At 47.8% G+C, this 19,382-nt stretch overlaps 1 protein-coding gene across 4 annotated transcripts in view; it reads left to right on the top strand.

Annotated features, from left to right (window-relative positions):
* LOC135906461 (uncharacterized) overlaps positions 1–10,784 on the top strand; it is a 541,800-nt gene extending 531,016 nt beyond the window's left edge. For all 4 annotated transcript variants that reach the window (XM_065437842.2, XM_065437843.1, XM_065437841.1 and 1 more), the window contains 2 exons: positions 5,507–5,567; positions 7,340–10,784. In XM_065437842.2, coding sequence (XP_065293914.1) covers positions 5,507–5,567; positions 7,340–7,510 — 232 coding nt within the window. In that variant the 3' untranslated portion in view covers positions 7,511–10,784. The remainder of the gene's footprint in view (positions 1–5,506; positions 5,568–7,339) is intronic.
* Positions 10,785–19,382: the final 8,598 nt, after the last annotated feature.

Raw genomic sequence — 19,382 nt, 5'->3', positions numbered from 1 at the left:
TCTCTCTCTCTCTTTTGCACTTTCATTCCATTCTCTCATTTCGCGGCCATCAATGAATCGGAAAGCAGTTTTCTCCTCTATAACTGAAATGCTTAAATTTCTCCGTTAGTTATCATTGCTCTGGGGCTGCTTTTTTTTATTGATATGATATAAGGAGATGTTGGCGCGCAATTTAAGGTGCTGGCTACTCCTTATCCCTTGGGCGGTTCCGTCATACATCATTCAGGGTTCACGGTTACATATCAAATAATCTTTTCACACAAGCACCAGGACTTATAAAGCAACGTTTCCACAGGAAGACTATGGCAAATGTCTCCACACCTATGTAGTCGAAAGTCTCAAAAGTACAAACGATACTGTCTCCTAATAACACATTTTCTAGTCAGCGGGTCAGCGGGTACATACAATATATATGGCAAATGTGTGCACACTTGTGTAGTCGAAAGTCTCAAAAGTACAAACTGCTTCAATGGTGGTTACATTGGTCCACGTTCTTTTTAGTGCGTTTGCATTATAGGCGAACGTCACCAAATATGGAGGTGACAGAAAAGATGGCAGTGCAGTGGCACAGCACCTCGAAGCGCTAGCTGTCATGAGGGGAAGAATGCCAGGCACTGACGCATGGCGTACGCGCCAGACGTTACGAAGAGCGTATTTTGTGCGAGAGCAGCATTATTTTGTGCGAGAGCAGCATGCATGCTATTTTGGCCTAATGATCGGAGCATCGGGATGCTTTGCTGGAAGACGGTGGTTCGATGCCACGATCGGTCGCACATTTCTTTATGGCATTGCGGGCGGACCTCACCCACTTTGGAGGTATCTCGCATAAAGCTCGAGGTATGTTGAGCGTTCATTAGTGCACGGCAGTGTGCCTGAAATAGCATCTTCGTAAGAGATGAGAGAGAGAGAGAGAGAGAGAGAAATAACCGGGGGATTAAAAAGAAAAGCCTTAGTCCAGGGTTGCAATGCCATGGCGATGCCGCGGGCCCGCCGTACCGGCGCCTTCTGAACCTTTGCTTGTTAGCACAGCCTCCGAGCTATTCATGGTTGGGATAATGTCTCTGTCCAGGCTGCGGCCGCTGACACTCTAGCGTTACGTGAAATAACTCCAGGGCACCCCCACCGCCCGGACAAAAAGGGGGAATAAGATGTGGCGTAGCGGGCACGTAAGAAGTGGAGGTTGAGGAAGGTGTTGGCCTGCAGTCGCCTTACAGCCACTGCGTAAATATGCAAGGTCGCTCGTACCGCACGCACGCGGAGGTGTTGTGACGTCACAGTAATCACGATCTAATTATGCTGTCGCATATTTAGGTTTTGTTTGATATAGAGCTTCCTTTTAGTCCATATGACTTATATTGATTTAGGCAAGACCGAGAGACTATGTCTCAGTAGAATATTCATTTACCATTTATTAGTGCTGTGCCCAGGAACTGAGAGTTGATTTGGCTTGATTGAGCTCTGCGAAAACAAAAGCGCCTACAGTCGTCATATTGCTGAAAAACTGACTTTAGGCCGATGAAGTGTAATTCTTGTTCATGGGCGAGCTCAAAGGTCATGTGTAGATGCTTCGCCCTCCCCCCTCCCTCCATATACTTTGTTTCAACGCGTTGGTGCGAGCTAGCGAAAATTTTGTTGTAGTCCAAGTATAGTTTAGTATTCTAATCTAACCGAATATCAATACAAGCCAAAACGGAATCGGAACATCGAATCGAATGTAAAATATCTATCGCCTCCTGTAAGCAAATATATCTGGAACGAAACGCGCTAAAAATGATCCGCTTTATTTCATTCGACACACGCAGCGATAACCGAATGTCCGTTTAGCCAAAAGCGGCCAAAGAACTTCAAGCTTGCGTCACCGTCATAGTCAGGGTCTAGTTATCGCCGAAACGCTAAGCGTTCGCGCACAATCGAATATTGGAAGGAGTCGATCGTTAATTTTCCGGATCGTATGTCATCGCTCGAAACAGAGGCGCATTAGATTCGTGTTTTCTAATAATCGCATGCCTCCGAAACATTCGCTTCCCTCGAGCCAGCCGCACGTCTACGTAGCGGTACGCGACGCTGCTGTGCATTCTATAATAAAGGACAGACCAGTTCAGGCGCGCACCGTGCGGTAGGTTTATTACCTAATCTCGCAGCGTCTCTAATTTCCTCGCCGTCCTCCCCTTTTAAGTGGCTCGGGCGGTGAACAGGCAGCCGCGCGGCAATTTTGATAGAGAGTACGAATGTGCGTGTGTGTGTGTGTGTGTGTGTGAGAGAGAGAGAGAGAGAGAGAGGGAGAGAGAGCTGAGCAGCGGAGGCGTCGATTATGCCTATAAAAACGTTTTCCTCTTAGCCACCAGTTCGCTGATTTACCCGGCCGCCGGGCGCGCGGAGTTTCTTTTCCTCTCTGCTCCGTAAAAGAGAGCCGTGCGGCCGCCGAAGCGAGCCTAAGTGTTCTCCTCCGAAGCAACGACTGTGGCGTGCGAATGTGCGTGAGTCGGTTCCGTGTGTCTGTCCCGCGCGTTCTTTCCGAAGTCGGCGCCTGTGCGCGCATTGCCTAATTTCGGCTCGACAATTAAGAGAGAGCGCGCGCTCGCGAGGTGCTCGAATTTCGGTCCGCGCGCAACCCGGGGCTCTCGCAGACGCAAGCGCCCCTTTTCGCGTCCGCCGCTAAATTAGCCCCCCGTCGTCGCGCCGGTGTGCCCGCCGGTAAGGAACGAAAGACCGGCGGCGGAGCGAAAAACCGTAAAGACCAAACAGACTAACTTTTTCGCATTCCCCGGCCTTCAGCGTTACTCGCGAGGCACAACCTGCCACCCCCCTAGACTCAACCCAACTCCACGAGTACGCTTCTCTGCTCCGCGTTTTCCTGACTGCGCGCCAAAACCGCTTCTCCCCCCCCCTTCCCCTCTTACATCTCTGCAACCGACTGCCGTTGTACTTTACCAAAACTTCTTTCCGTCCGCGCAGTGGGGGTGCGAGCAGACCTCCTCCTTCGGCCCTTCCACTGTATATCATAAACGCTCATTACGGAGTGTAAGCGCGGCAAAAATGTTTCCCCGGTAGTTTTGGCGATGCCGGTGCCTCCCCCCCCCTCCTCCTACACCCCCTCCCCCTTTCCGCACGCCTTCTAAACACCTCCGTCTTTCTCGCTCCTGCTTCCTTTCACCATCCAGCGCGGCTCCATTCGGCTCTAACCCCGTTCCCCATCTGCTCGCCCCCCCCCCCCTCCCTCCCTCCTGTGCCCCCCTTTTCTGCCCGGGCTTAAAGTGCCGTATACCTGCACTATATACTTTCTCAGTGCTTTAGCTCTCCAAGTGCGCATCTACTCCCAGCCCTCCATCTCTCTCGCGGTCTGTAAACCAAGAAAAACGTTTGTGCGCAGCCCGGCGTGCGCGCACGCACACCGTCGCTGTTCCCGAACCCCCCCCCCCCCTTGCCCCTACCCCCTCTTCACGCCCCCCCCCCCCCATGCACGTACACACCCTTAACGTCCCCGTCTCTTCAACGCCCCCTTGAGACGTCGCGTCGTTTTGAGTTCAGCTTCTGATCACCCTCCCCCCGCCCCCTTCCTCCTCCCCTTAGCCCCATTCCCGTTTTTCGCCCGTACCTTCGTTCTGTTCTTTTTCTTTTTCTTCCCTGTACAGACAGATTTGTTCTCCAGTTCGCAGTCTTAACGCCATGAAATTGACGCGGCAGGCGTCCGTTTCCACCGCCAGCTCGCTGCGCAACTTCCCTGCCGACGTCGCCGCAGTTCTGCGAAATTTTCATGCCGGCGACTTCGTGCTTTCGGGTGTGTGCGCCCTTGCCCCGTTCTTTCGTGCGGCACTACTTTCCTCTATTCTCTCTTCCCGCTATCGCTCTCGTTCTCTCTCTCTCTCTCTCTCAGCTAGGGCCTCTTCGTTCGCTCCCTCTGGTCGTCAGCTTGTTCTCCCGATTTTTTCGTGCACTTCTGTCTTTTCCGCCCCGGGATTCTGAGTGATTCCCTTATTCGTTTCGTCACTAATAACTATCGCTTTGGCTGGGAATTGGACAAGCAGCCCTGCCGGATGAACGCCTTGTGGTGCAGTCAGACGAGGAAGCCGAGTCAGACCTAGTGGGACCGGTGAAAAAATATATATTGGCACTAAGCACAGAGAGAACTCTGAAAAGGATACGCAGGACGAACTTTGGATGAATACTGCACTCGTATTTCCAAAGCTTCTTTTACTGTAATGTCCAGAGCAGGAGCTGCGAGTGCACCCACTGCATAAACGAAAACATGGCATCAGGTGAACACAATCGAATCATAACAAAAAGAATTCGAAAAAGTATTTTTTTATTTTGGTGGATTAAGCACTTAAGTGCTTTGGGTTTTGCTGATGACTATCTTAAAGGTGGTGTGCTCGGGCACTTGGAATATCGATGTGCTGAATTACGAGACTTCCTAACCGAGTGCTCACCGCAGGAGTATATGTTTCGTTACAAGGTCATGCCACCACCTGCGCGCGATGTGTGAACAGCAACAGAATCGCCGGACATGTGTATGCTTATCGCTGTTCCTTGCCTGTGGGCTAGGTATACAGCAGAGACAGAAATGTAAGAGAAAATGTAGACGGCAAAATCTCAGTCCAGGGGAGCTTGCCACGCGTTCTAAAGTAGAGCTTGCTCGACTATCGCATTTCCGAACTATGATGGGCAACAGCTGATGTCCAAAACATAGCGGCAAAATCATGGCATTCGACATGACCTGGTTACTGTGAGGTTGACCGAGCCGATGGTGGCATGCAGCGTGGGCATCGCTCTATCTATCTTTTATTGGCGTCAGAACGCTTACTGAAGATTTATTTTCGTGTAGCTCGGGTAGTTTCTATTCCCGTGCATATTTTCCCGTCCACCTGTGCTAGCGCGGAGGCCATTCGCTGTAGCCAAGATTTTCCAGCTCCCCTGGGCTAGTGTCATGATCAATTTATCTTAGATGGGTGTGCCGTCGAGTTACTGTCATCGCTCTCTTCATGGAGTCAATGAAGACGTGCGACTGTAGTTACCACCCACCGTAAAGAGGAGCCGCGCAAGTTTGCTGCGCAGGTTACGACTAGGATCACCATTCGCTGGTTGGTACTTGTAGCTTATCGGCCTTTCAAAGTGCCAGGACTGCGAGGAGTGTGGAATAATACCCGAAACTACAGAACACGTGTTGCGCATCTACCCGTGGCATGCTGTGCATTTGTAACATTTCAACCATCAACTATTGTCCGGAAAAGTTATCTTCGGATGTTGGCAGGACGCTCGTCGTTGGCTAGATACTCTAAATGCTTTCAACCAACTCCTGTGTATGAGTGACCTCGATTTGAAGCTTTAAAGATACTACGTTGTTCGTGTTTATTCAGACCACCACTTGGGTTCTCATCATCATCACTTCTTTTTCTCTCTCTCACTCTTTACTCTCATTCCCTTTCCCAATACTAAGTCAGAACTTCTTTTCAAGCTGACTTCTCAGCTAAGACGCCTCTCTCAAACTTTATTTTCTTCTGTGTTCCAGCGATCGCAGTCTTCAAGGCATCCTGTCTCAGAGAGCGCAGAGAAACAGCAGCATCGAACAGGTAAAGCTATGGTGCACAGCATGGGCTTGTAGGCGAATAAATGCATAAACACCAGTACAATCGCGTTTTGTGCTTTTCGGCGTGCGCAATAAAACTGCGACTTGGTCGAGTTGGTAATGCTTAGTTTTGGATAAATTACTGCAGCTTCTTTCGATACATGTTTTCAACACTAGAGGACGTGAATAATCTTACTTAAGGGGCTCTGCTATGTTAGTGTGGTGTCTGAACGGAGCCCAGCGCTGTCCTTCAATTGAAGGAGGCACTGCGCTTTATGGAAGTGGCTACTAGGAGTACTTTAAATAAGGTTATATGCCGCACACGTTCGCTTCAGTGCACTAGAGCCCGAGAGCTTGTCCTCGCAAAATTATCTTTCAGAAATCCGTGTGAACTGTCATTGAGAAGCAGTGACTATTTCAGTCGATAGGCGGCGCTGTCAAACAGTTTCTCGAGTCGATATGAAAAGGAGAGGGGACATGACAAATCCGTTCTGCGAAGATAAGTGTGAAGAAAGTTAAGCGAAATGAAGAATTGTCATCTATCGGAGAGGGTAGCGTGAAACCAATGCGTGTTTCTCAAGAGAAGGCTTCGCAGTTGAGAGAGAGAAAAATGTTGTTTTAGAACAGAGAGTTTTGCCGGTGTAGAAGTGTTGTCTCGCTTAGTAAACTGCAAAAAGGGAGAGACGGAAAATAAAGGGGAGAAAATTAGGGAAGAATTCAGGGGAAAAAAAGAAAACACTACGCAACTTGATATCTTGATTTGGTTTTTTAGTCCCACTTGTCCGAATAATGTGGATTGTTTTGACCGCAACGCTGGCTTTATGTACGAAATATGTAGTCGGGATTACAGCTACAGGTTTTAGAGGAAGCCACATGCTTGAAGGTAATCAAACAGGAAATCGAGTGTTTGACGGTAAATTAGTGGAAAGTGCCACGGACCTAATGTGCGCCTTAGCACCAAAGGGTTCTATGGTGGCAAATATGGTGACAAATTGTCACCATATTTATCCTGTATACGGTCCAGTTAAAGCGAAATTCGTCCTGGTCCGGAGATCGAACCTTGCAGTAATGCTTTTCCGGGGCGGTCGCTTCACCGTATGAGTTAAGCAGGAGGCTGGGTAGACGCGTCGCGAAACGGGAAATAGTGATCTGCATGAGAATAATTTTCATTCCTCCGCCTGCATGTGGATTTCCGGAGAATTGATTCCCCATGTTCAGTGTCCCTGCGCTTAAAGTCCTTGATCATTTCGGCATCGCCCTGCGATCTGCTACCCCCCTGATTAGCTCGCATGGTAGAATGATCTCCCTGGAAAGGCGTTGATGGTGGGATTGGTTCCGAAACTACGGATAATTATTTTTTCAACTGTGAAGCTTTCTTCATGAGAAACCGTATTTAGTTAAAACTGTAGTTTGCTACTACTCTGGACTGTATGCTACAATTTACTTGCTGATTTCCTTTTTTTAATATGAACACCCATGGTGTAAGAGCCCGATGAGGCTCACAGGATAGGAAATAAATAAATAAATAAATAAATAAATAAATTACTTTAATAGATTTTTCATTTCGTGAAAGGGGTGGAGGGGCATCTTAGAATACGCAGGGAAAAGGCTTCCTAACTTCAATATAGCGCTGCACAACAATAACACGACAATAGCGCTGCAGGAACCATCTACAATGATTGCCGACATAAGTGAATAGTCAAACGCCTCCACAAAGCTTTATAACATAGGATGGATGACGTCAAAATGTAAAGCAAAGTGACTGCTTTTCCGCAGGAGTACCGCGACATCTCGAGCATGTGCACTGCGGCCCAGATGGAGATCCTTGAGCTGGAGCTCAGAGCACGCGCCATCCGCTCCCTCATGTCGGCCAAGGCGCGGGACACGGCCGCCAAGTCCACAGCGGCGCCCCCTTCCGATTGCGGCAGCGGCTATGGACCACAGTGACTGCGAATATGGGGGGCCAGGGCCACGAAGCTCTTAATCTGGAAAACCTGGTCTATCATTGACCAGCGATTCAACAACTTGGGGTTCTTTAACGTGCACCTAAATCTGACTTTACGAGCTATGGTTTCTTTAGCACAATGTATGCTTAGCTGACCTACGCGGGTTTAGATATCAGGGATCTGGGTATCTTGCAAAAAATTCCAGAACAAAAACCGCAATTTTGCGCCTCTAGAGCACCGTAGACAGTCGTAAGCGGTACGGGAAATCTAGGAGTCAACGATATAACAAGCAAGAATCAGTTTCAGACTGAGTAAAATTAACGCTGTGGGCGTAATTAGAGCCAATGTTGTAAAAGATTACCCGGGAAGTATTATATCCCTGTAAAGGGTGCACCGCCGTAGTTATAGACATGCTGAGGCAGAGCCGCCGTACGGCATACCTTAGGGAAATGGATCGCGTCTGCTTGGACTAAGCAGGCCGCTTGCTGCACAATGGTGGCTGGAATGCGCCTTGGCGGTGCCCGCAGGAAACGATAATGAGTCACTGAGTAGTTAATGTTTACAATACAAGCGTAATTAACGCTGATATACTAAAACAATTCACGCCGAAACTGTCCTGGGAGTTGTCTAGGTGTGCATAAGCGTTGTGCCACTTGGGCATCTCCGCGCAGCCCGGTGTCGTCATTAATATTATGAAACTTGATCGGATCAGCATAAACGACAGTGCTGCTGTGACACGTACTGCTGCGGACGGCGGTGCAAGATGAATCGAGTACGCAAGCAAACTATTGCAGGTGGCTGCGCGAGGAGTGCTTATGACGTTACGACCTTTATAAGCCGTTATCGCTCTTTAGCGCCTTATCCATCCGCGTGGAACCATTATGAACCGTAATCAACTGTACCCCGGCGTCGGCAGCGTATGGCGCGGCAGCGCGGGCCGTATCTTGAAGCGATCTGCGATGGGCACAGAGAGCGCTGACTGCTGATAGCTTCGTGTGCGCTGTGTACTCGCCGCTTAGTTCGCGTTGAGGCGTAACGCGCGGGCCAGTATTTTGAAAGCGATCTGCGAATAGGTCAGAGTGCGGCTTGCTGAGAGCTTCGTGAGCGCTGGGTTCTTGCCGCTCCGTTGAGTTGAGTAAGTTGTAGAAATGCTTCAGCATTGAATGACCACATTGCACTGTATGCCTGTAAAGGGTGCACCGCCGCAAATATAGTTGTATTGAGGCGAAGCCGCTTACGGCTTGCTTTTGTCAAATGCAATGCATCCGCTTGGACTAGGCAAGGCTAGTACGAGACGGTGGTGCCTCAAAGGTGGCTTCGGAAGTGTCCACATGAAGGAAGAATTAGTAGTTGCGTAGGTGAAATTGCTGGTATAGGCGTACTCAGTCCCAATGTGCTCGGAAATTAGCCAGATTGCACTCTAGACTGCACTATTTCCGGGATCAGCCAAACTGGCCTCCTGAAAAAAAAAAAGTGGATGGGGAGGTTCAGCTGAGCATCGACACTAAAGGCGACGAGTTCGAGGTAATTGCGAATCAAGTACGACAGGAATAAAATACGAAATGAGTGAATACCGACCATGAAAAAGAAACGAAGACATAGAATAGAGAAATATAATCAACCTTTAATGAGACAATCCTTTGAACCACCATATACGTCGACCTTGCCATTTTTACCGTCGACACATTGTTGAACCTTTATTTGTTCTAATTATTATACATACTATTCCGTTACATCAGAACGCGGCCGCCGCAGCAGCCAGGTATCCAACCCGCGACCTAGTGAACCATTTGATTTGTAGACCGATAGGCTCATAAGCTCACCATATGGTTATCGAAATTTGAAGGAATCAGTGCGAGAACTATGGGCTCTGTAATAATGTTTACGGCAAAGTATGGCGGATGATTCGATCATTAGGTAGCACAAACTTTTCAGAGGAGACTAATGAAGACTTGAACGAGCGTAATAATTTGTCTAACCGAGGTCACTGGAGAATTCGTAGGCTTAGAAACGTTAGATCAATGAACAAACCGGTTCTTGAATCATGCTGCATTCGGGCGCTTTCGTTACTGGCACAATTAAAGGACCTCCGAGACGACACGTTATAGGTGCAGCTCCTGGGGGCATTGTGCGGAAAGACTTGAGTGCACATAGTGAAATCCTTCATAGCGGCCGCGTGCAGACGACAGAGAAAAAAGTCATAGTCACACGCGCCACATATTTCATACCGTAAGACCGTAAGACTGGTAGTAAGCTTTGCTGCTACCTCTCAATGCATCTGTCGCAGCAACGCTCACGCATCTCAGGACTTCAGTGCGCCCCTGTTACTCAGTTTTCTATGACGTTCTGCTGTTATCCAAGAAGTCTATGGCTCGATTCGTGTTGCGTTTAGAGTAAACCCCTGTATTACATACAACAGCTGTACCATGATATAAGCGAACGTCAAATCCTTTCTCCTATTTCATGAGTGCGCGTTTGCGTTGCGAGTGCCATCGATATCAATCGGCACCAACTCGTCCAAAACTTCAACGCTCGACTGCCAAGCAGTCAAAGTTCGTGCGAAGCTGCCCACTGCAGCGTCAATCATAAACCACTGTCTTGTGGGACGTAACACTGGGTTATATTTGCAACCAATGAATCCTCAAACATTGCTAATGCGTTTGCCTGCTATGAGCGCGGTTAGATACTCCCAGCGCGATCAGCGCAGCGGCCTATCTTCGCCACCCGGATGACTAGCTCGCCAGCCACGGTGGCCCAACGGCTTTGGCGTTCTGCTGCTGAGGAAGAGGTCGAAGGCTAGATTAATAATTTGATCGTCCTCTGAGTGAATAGACAGAACTAGAGCACCGTTCCCATCGATCATCGGCTCAAAGGCAGTGAAGGCACTTTTGTGCTTTCTCAGAACGTCTGGTTTGCGCGAGCGGCTTTAACTCAAGTACTGTCCGTACACGTCTATACGCTTTCTCTCTCCCTTCTCTCTCTTCCCCTTCTCCCTTCCCCCAGCGTACGGTAGCCAACCAGACCCTTGACCGGTTAACATCCCTGCCTTCCTATATTCCTTTTCTCTCTCTCTCTCGGCGACCAAATGTTTGCATTTCGCCCCGTGACTCCTGTGCGAAACGAAAAAAGCTTCGTGTACTTTGACTTAGGTGCACGCTACGGAACCGCAGGTGGTCAAAATTGACTCTGAACCCGACAATGCGGCGTCCTTCGTAGCTCTGGAACTTCTTTCTCTCACGTGAACCTCCTTGCATCAATAAATCATGAGTGGCTCACTCCCCGAAAGTCGTGACTGATTCTCCCCCACGTCCCGCACGCTTATATAATATGCTTTCGTCGAACACGGCGCAAGCGTGCTGGACGGGACACTCGTGGTGTGAGTGCTAGATCAATTATTTTTCGCTATACTTGGGCGGGGTGTATGGACCGGCAGGATGCCTCGCTGAAGTATCGGGCGTTTTGTCGATGCGATCGAGAACTACACGATGGGAAAATAACGCCCTCAACCGCCACCTTCGAGGGACGCAGATGAAAGAAAAATGTGCGGATCCTACGCACCGTGGGAATCGATGTAAGCGAGGCTTTGCATGCTGTTTGCTGTGATTGACGATAATTAACTGTGATGTTTGCGGTGAATGTGTAATTTATACAGCCTTTAGTCCAATACCAGGGTGGTGGTTGACGTTAAACGTTACCTTACTTCCACTACTGCTGTTTGCGTAGTCCACGGAACACACAAGGAGACATGTTTGCTTGAGACGTTGTTGTTCGTAAGTGTTCATAATCTCTGAGAGTTGAGCGTTATCATTGCCGCACATGGCACATCGCATCGTAGCAGCAGCGTTAAACCTTAATTGAATGATGGGGCTGTAAGTAATTCAAATAATTAATACAAAATTGTACGTATACATTGTATACACGCATTCGCCGTGTGCACCACGCTTCGCTGCGTTCCGCGCGACGCTTCCGAGCCTGGGTTGCACGCTTTGGAGCCATTTTGCTGGCGTGTGTTTACATGCTCTTTCTGCATACGTGACCAGTACGCTGTTGAGACGCCAGCTCTAAGCGCTCTCTTCAGGCTATGGACATTTGTAATGTTTACACTATCACAGGCCAACACGTGACCTCCACACCCCAGCAAATGCATTTTTGTTGCATAGGAAAGCAGGCACAGCACGTGCCATATGCGTAAACTACGCACCCCGCTCAGCGGCGGCTCCAGCCGGGATGCGCCGAGGCCAGCGCCATCTGGTGGTGTTGCAAGAAATACACCGGCGCGCACGGCAAGACCATTTTTTTTTCATTTTCATTTTATTTTGTTTGTTTCTGTGCAGGAACAGAAACAGGAGTAAAAGCAGAAGGGCCTGACAAAGGCCTTTGCTGACCATCACAGCAGCGCCCAGAAAGTCTGGAAAAGAGGCAAAGAAAGCTAAGCGATAAATTTATTCCTTCAGGGAGTCCGAGATTCTCGTCCTCCATGCTTGCGCTGTTCGTTCGGAGGACAACCGTTTTTCTAGCATATGGACGTTGGCTTCGAAAGCGAACTACGTGACACCGAAACAATGAGCGAGTCGATTGAGCTGACGGTCGCGTTGGAGAACCATCGCCAAATCGGTCGAGCACACTCTGTACGTTATATTGTTCTCGTCAACCTTATTGATGTTTTGTCGAACGTGAACCACGTGATAAACGGCCTTAGACAGCCAGGCAAAAGTTGAGTATTGTTTAAACTGGGATGGTATAGCACAACCCAGCTACAATTTCCGTAACCTGACCAGCCGTGGTGGTGCCGACGTGTGTGAGGCGAGTTCGTGTGAGGCCTACGAGCCGCGTTTGGCGCCGTAATTTGTGGGCGAAAGGCGATTTTGTGTGTTATGGCATGATCATTTTATATTAGCTGTAGGGCGGAAACAGTAAGCTGCAGTACAGCGTGTTTTATCCCGGTGAACATATTGTTCTAGAAGTTCGTTTGTGTTACACTGCGTATAAATTTTTGCAGTGGTAAAATGTGTGATAAACCTTTGTATTCTTTCAGTCTTTCAATTTTATGGCGTAGGTTTTGTGGGAAAAGAACAAGGTTATGTGGCAAGTTTGACAGCTTGATTGATTGAATCAAACAGAACACCGCAAGCAGCTTGCAAGTAGCGTTTAACCGGCGCAGAGTAATTTTACCTGTGGATAAGAAGCTTCGTGCGAGTGAAATTAGGTTCTCCTACAGTTACATATACCATGTAAGGAGTGGGTGATGCGGAAAGTGATAGGCATGAGTATACAAAACGGCATGTGGCTTACATTCAGGTCGAGATACAGGAAAAATAGGGAACATGGGCCGGTCTTATAATGCGAGGCCGATATAATCGGTGGTCTATTACGTTAACAAAACTGAGTGTCAAGGTGCACTTTCTTTTCGACAAATTAGGTGATCTGAGCCAATATATTGCACCTAGGACAACGAAAAAAGCGACAAAATGAAGTGTATGCGTACGTTTGACTTTCTTCCTAGCCAACTCCTTTAAGTAATTTCTTTTCTGCGCGCATTTTTAACGAAGCATGCTGAAGAGCCAATGTTTGTGGCACATTCGTTTAGTTGGAATGATGAGACCAATCACTGGTTTGGAATATCGTTGCTCAGAAGGTGCCACGAAATATTGCAGTATACCATTGAGTTGTGAACCTTATTTGACAGGGAATACTTTTTCTAAATTTATATCAGAATGCTAATAAATGTTGAAATAATCTTATGAATGGCTTTCTCGAACTCGGTGCTGTTCTCAGCCCTTCGTGGCCTCTAGAGGCTGATGACACCGCGCTTGTCCTCTGTCGTGTTTGCGCGACCTGTGTCGATTTTCAGTGCACCAAGGGCAGTCACACATGATTTTTCGGTTCACCAACATGGCGCAGCTAACAGTCTGTGGTCTCGGTGCGTCGGAGTAGACGTACGAATAGCTTTGAATAAAATTGTGTTCAGAGTTTTCGAAGTTGAACAAGTCTGCGGGGCTGCTTTCTTTTAGTCTTGATATGTGTATCATATTCTGGCATATTACACGTAGGTTATCCAGTAATGACTGGCAGAATGCATATGGAGGAAAAATCAGAAGTGCGAAGAAAATTGCAGACGCAGCAACCTATTGCATGTCTGAGATCCGCCATTTACTAAACTGTTTCGCGCAGGCAGGAAGAAAAATTGGCTGTTGCGGGATTGGGTTAATCCTGTCTCGAAATGCTGCTGAAGACATTTTTGTTGTTGGCTTTGAGCGGCGCATTGTTGCTCCTGTACGCAGCGAGCTGTTGAATTCTGGAAACCCTTCTTGGGAAAAGAATCTATTGATTCAAAGCATTGTTTTGTGCACTTTTAAGCTGATCAGTATTTTTGTTTGCCAGAACTTTCCAAACATGTGTACTATCACAGAATCTGACATTTTTCTTAGTCTGAAGAAAAATTTCTTCAGGGTACTTATGTTCCGGGTCATTATGCGCTGCATCATGCGCGGGCTCCACTGAGCAGTGTCCTCACCATAACCATGAGACTGAAGGGGCACATCAGGGACTGTCTCGATCACGGTTTTTGGTGTGATGCCTGCAAGTTTTCACCACTCGTCGACCCTTGCACAGTTGTTTTTTGTCTACAGAATCACCGCTTGCTTCTTAGGTAGTTAGCAGAGTCGCCTCTTCCAAGGCCGGCTTGCACGAACGTTTAATAACGAAAGTATTAACGAATTTAAGAACGCGTTCTTAAATGTTCCATAGTCAACGCATAGTTCGCAGGCCCTCTCGCTAGGCCGAGTAGCAAGTTTCAGGAACGATCGCGGAAGTTCGGTTTAACTGCGTTAGCGGTGCCTTTTAAGCGGTTTTATTTGGCGATGGCGCTATCAGAAACCAACTGAAAGTACAATGGTCGTTATATCCGAATATTTGTCTTAACTGCGCTCGTCATAACACCGGTTTACTGTACAAGAAAATGGTAGGAGTTGGCAAGTGGGCGAAGAAGGGGAGGGAGGGAGATGGTGGAGCAGAGGTTGCCGAGTGTGTCCAAGAAAATGAATAAAAAAAATAACGGTGATGTCACATATTGCGTCCGCGCTCGAGGTCTTAGTGGTATCGATCGTGCCACATGTAACTGCCGTTACAGCATGTATGCTTGTAGCAGATCGTTCCGCTACTCATCTTAAATAGCGTAATTCAATATTGGAAAGCATGAGGAACTCATAACACCTGCACACCGGTTTCCGTGATAATTCTTCGTGAACCTCCCTCCCTCCATGTACTGTGCAAATGGGAGAACGTGTTATAGCAGTGCGACTAAGTCTGCATTTACTTAAAATACAACAAAATGCTTCAGTTTATAAGCGAGGAAAGCACTGAAGTACAGTGCTTGAGCGGCGAATGAATGAATGAATGAATGAATGAATGAATGAATGAATGAATGAATGAATGAATGAATGAATGAATGAATGAATGAATGAATGAATGAATGAATGAAACTGAGCCTTTCGGTTTATCGAGACACACCAGAAAAGCACCAACCTGCAGTGCTTTCTTAGTTCGTTTACTTCGCATGCGTATGCTTTCAGCTCATCTGGACGCTTGTTGGCGACCACTTGTCCTGACCCACTTCACCAAGACCCACTTCACGAAGACGACGAAGCAGTAGTGCCTGCCGAGCCCCAGATCCGCGCCGAGGGCTTCACCCGAGGTCCTGTACCAAGACGCCACGGCCGAAGAACGCCGCCAAGCCATGCGCGGCGCTCGGGGAGGAGACAGAAGGAACACGGCATACAAGGCGCCAGTCGCCCCTTGATATTAAAGGAACAAATAAAGAAATCTTCATTATAAAGCAGCAAATAAAGAGAAATCACTAAGTCAAATTGTTGTGGTATTGTTCTTCCAATACGCTGATATTATTTAGCTCACGGACGACAGATGATTATTACAGCGTAGGAACTGAAGCCCCAACTTCATTTTTGTATATAATCTTGACGTCAGGAATTTCGCTACTTTCCCGTCCTTGAGCCTTTTATTTATACATTTATTTATTAGCTATAGCTTCGCAGAAGTTTCTAAAAGCTGGCAGTGCAATTCTGTGGTTCCTTTGGGTGGCAAGGTAATCCAACGGTTCATCGATAAACAGCCCCGAACAGGCGCTTAAACCCTTGGCGGAACCATGAGAGAGAGATAAAAAAGATGAGAAAGGCAGGGTCGTTAGCCGTAAGATATCCAGTGTGCTACTCCGTGATGTACTCAGGGATCTCCAAGGAGGCATCGCAACCAGTATTTATTATTTTCGTTTTCCTTGCTTAGGGGACTTTACTCACTTAACGATTATACATTAAGGCAGTCCTAAAATGACAATAGTGCAAAAATTTTCATTTTACGATGTACCAGCGCTCACGCATTCTCGAAGAGAATAGGGGAATCGAGAAGAACAAAGAAGTGAGTCATCAAAGGGTGCAGTTTGAAAAACACATGCCTAGAGTGGTCGAGTAGCCTGCTGCAGTCTGCGCTAGCAACCCACAGATGCTACCTTGGGGTAGCGTTTTTGCAAGATTCTACTTAATTTGTCGTATTGCGCATGAAACCAGCATGTGGCCTTACCGCGCGCGGTCTCACGCAACGTCGGCCTGATCGTTTTATTTTTTTCTTTGAACGGCGATGGTTAAATTGACCGATTGACCGCTCAGACGAGCGCGATTCAGACTACATCAATATCAACACCAAGGCTTCTGAACACACGTCCTTACTTAACAAAGAAACCTCACGCAAACGAAAGCCGTCGTTTCAAGCCCAAGTGACTCAAACAAGGTGAGTAGGATCGTCCAGAAGTAACGACGGATACCACTTCAAGCGCCACGCAGACTGCAACCTCCGTAGCACGGTAAGGCAAATTAGGCCAGCCTGCAAGATCTTCCAGGAACTCAAGAACCACAGAAAAAGGTAAGAAATAAAAAAAGGAGATTACGGCGTCTACGGCGACAATTTATCACATTTTCTGGCTGTGCCGTGGTACCCGGGGTATCAAGCACAACATGTTGAGGTCGAACTAACGCCCGTATTCTCGAACGATCCTTGACTCGATGCTCTTCCTCCAATCCACCAAAGTGAGCGCTACGCCGCCTGTCGACTGAAGCGGGAAGTGTAAATGAAGCGCAGCGACTACTTTTGTCGAAAGGAGGCGCTGGTAGACGCACTCTTGAGTCGAGGCGGAGCGTTGAGCGAATGAGCGTTCTAGAATACGGGATCCAGAGGATTTTAACTGTTTGATAACGGCCGACAAAAGGGTGCCTTGGCCATGACGTCGCTGAAATGAGGGAACGTGATTGGCTGGCGCATCTATACAAGTTGGACAGATGTGTCACAAGCAATACAATCTTAGTGTGCCACTTTCTGATAGAGCGTCACGAAACAATTTTGAAGATCAGTCATGAAAAATGTAAGGGAATGGCTTTGGAAAAAGAAGAAAGCGCCACGTCAAAGGCAAGCGGTAGCTTCTGGCCCCTTCGAGCATTCCAGAGGGCGCGGAGACTGTGACGCGGGCGTCGCTCTAACAATTACCACGAACCATAAAGTTTTCAACAAAACTAAGGATAGGAGGATCTGGAGCTGGTGTCGCTAATGCCTCGTCGCCAGCGAATGTTGGCTTGTGGAGACTAGATGCCTGACAATATATTCCCTCTAGATGTATCTCTACAAGCTTTTTGTGTGTAAAGGCGAAACGTCAGAGGCAATAGATACCTCGCTGTCTATCCCTGCACCCCAAATAAATAGCACTCTTCTTTTTTTTTTTACGAATAAGAATGTGTTCCAAATCGGCTTGCGAACATAATAATAGTGGGTTCTGAGAAATCGGGCGAGGGGGAGTTTGTTTTTAGAAGAATTCTGAGCAAAGAAAAAATTACCTTCAAGGGAACTACTCCGTCGATTCTAATGTAGGGCCTTCACGAACTTCCAATGGCTCCGCTTTCAACTCGCTACAACAGGTACTCGCGAAACGTGCCAAAAAGTTGTTCAAATATTGTGGTTTTGGTAGTGTGGTCGCTAAATCAAGCACAAAATTATCGATATGACCATGCTGCTGAGCTCGGGCATCAGGTCGTGACCGAGTGCGATCGACGAACGTTGATCATACTTCCGGTTAATACGAAGGTGAGGTCACTCGTTCGATTCCGACGCCTCAGGTATCTTCTTTATTGTAATTTTTTAATGTAGCTCTGCTCATGTGTCATTAATGGCTACACAGTCCAATGACTCTACCATCAGTTAAGACTCGATGATTGCGTTAAGAAGCTCCAAAGCCGTGCAACCCTTCACCATTTCATACGGCCACCCGAATGTTAACGAAGGTAACGATTATCTTTCCCTTGAATGCCACTGTTGCAATATTCAATGACTGTGGTCACTAAATGTGTCTGTAAGCGGACAAATACGTACACCAAGTGGTGGTTCGGGTTATCGCTTAATAGTTCGAGGCCCCAGGTTGCAGAAGACGTATCGCACAGAAGGTGTTTCACTTAACTTGAGCCAAATTTTAAAAATATTCATATGGCACGTAGCTGGACAGAAATAAGTTGATGTTGTTTGCCGTCGCTTGGGGATACTCAGAATATATATATTTTTTTGCGTTCCATAAACGAAGGCCGTCTGAACTTCGGCGCTAGGTATTCTTGCGGCGGCGCCGTAAGCAGTCAGCTGCCGCGCTCCTCTGGATCGTTACCACTAGGGTCGATCACTCACGCGTTTGAAGCTCGTGCTATAGACGTGCACAAGGACGGCGACACAATCCCTACCATGGAGGGACTCGACTAATGTCATAATGACGGGGATCCACACGGTAGAATGCTGGTCTTGGCTCGTTTGGACGGACAAGGCGACCGGTGCGCGGACGTCACGTTGTCCTCTGACCACCTCGAGAACTAGGTCGTGTATCAGCGAGGTGTCGGGCTCTACTCATTCCGAGGAGTGGGGCGGCCGTCGGCACACAAGAGGTTTGGTAGAAAAAGAGTGCGGGCAGTCCCGCTAGACAACGTGGGCTCGCACAAGGCATGGTTGTCCAGGAGTTCTCACGAGCGCAATGGTGCGTACGGTCGGCTTCGACAAAGACCTGCACAGTGCGTGGGGAAATAACACGAAAATTAAGCATGCGTACAGATCCATCGAAATTTGTCAACACTGGAAAGCGTCTCGGACCCTTTCCCTCACCTTCTGTCAAGCGCTGCCGGTGATAGATGGGAGCGAATTAGCCCCTCGGTGCGTTTTATTTCGTAAGTGATCGCATACAATTTATCTGGCTGTTCGTTAACGGAGAATGTGTCCTGCATCATACAATCGAACTTGTGTGCATTGCACGCCCAGCTTCGAGTACAGTACTCATTTTACTCGCTATAGCATGTAATGCTGTGAATTGAGGCACGTGCACTCTTCTGAGCAAAAAAAAAAAAAATTATGGACCAAAGATTTCGCGATTAGGCCAATTTCATTTCCCGAAATTGATGTAACTTGAAATTGAAGACCTGAGTCGAAACTTGGCATGGCAAGCTTTCTTTCTTTATTGATTTATTTAAGACAATGAACAGATTGTCTTAGGGGACACGGCTAAAGGCAAAACATTTGCCTTTAGCCGTGGCAGACCAAGCTCTCCGGAGCATTCGTCAATTTCAATTTGCGCATATAAATCACGAACAAATTCATTTCAGCGAGCCTGTGGTCCGTATGCTTTTGGTCGCTGATGTACGTTTATTGTAATATTTTTGCAAGGATTTTAATCTCGCTACACGAATACGCGGCGTGCTGGCGATGGGAACCAGCAGATATTCGATGCCAGATTGCAAGAGGCATACAAGGCTTCACGAATCTGCATTTGGCCACGCGATGGCCGAGCT

The sequence above is a fragment of the Dermacentor albipictus genome, chromosome 9 (genome assembly GCF_038994185.2).
Source record: "Dermacentor albipictus isolate Rhodes 1998 colony chromosome 9, USDA_Dalb.pri_finalv2, whole genome shotgun sequence".
NCBI lineage: Eukaryota > Metazoa > Arthropoda > Arachnida > Ixodida > Ixodidae > Dermacentor > Dermacentor albipictus.
The sequence above is the reverse complement of the archived record's forward strand: the minus strand, read 5'-3'. Positions and strand labels throughout refer to the sequence as shown.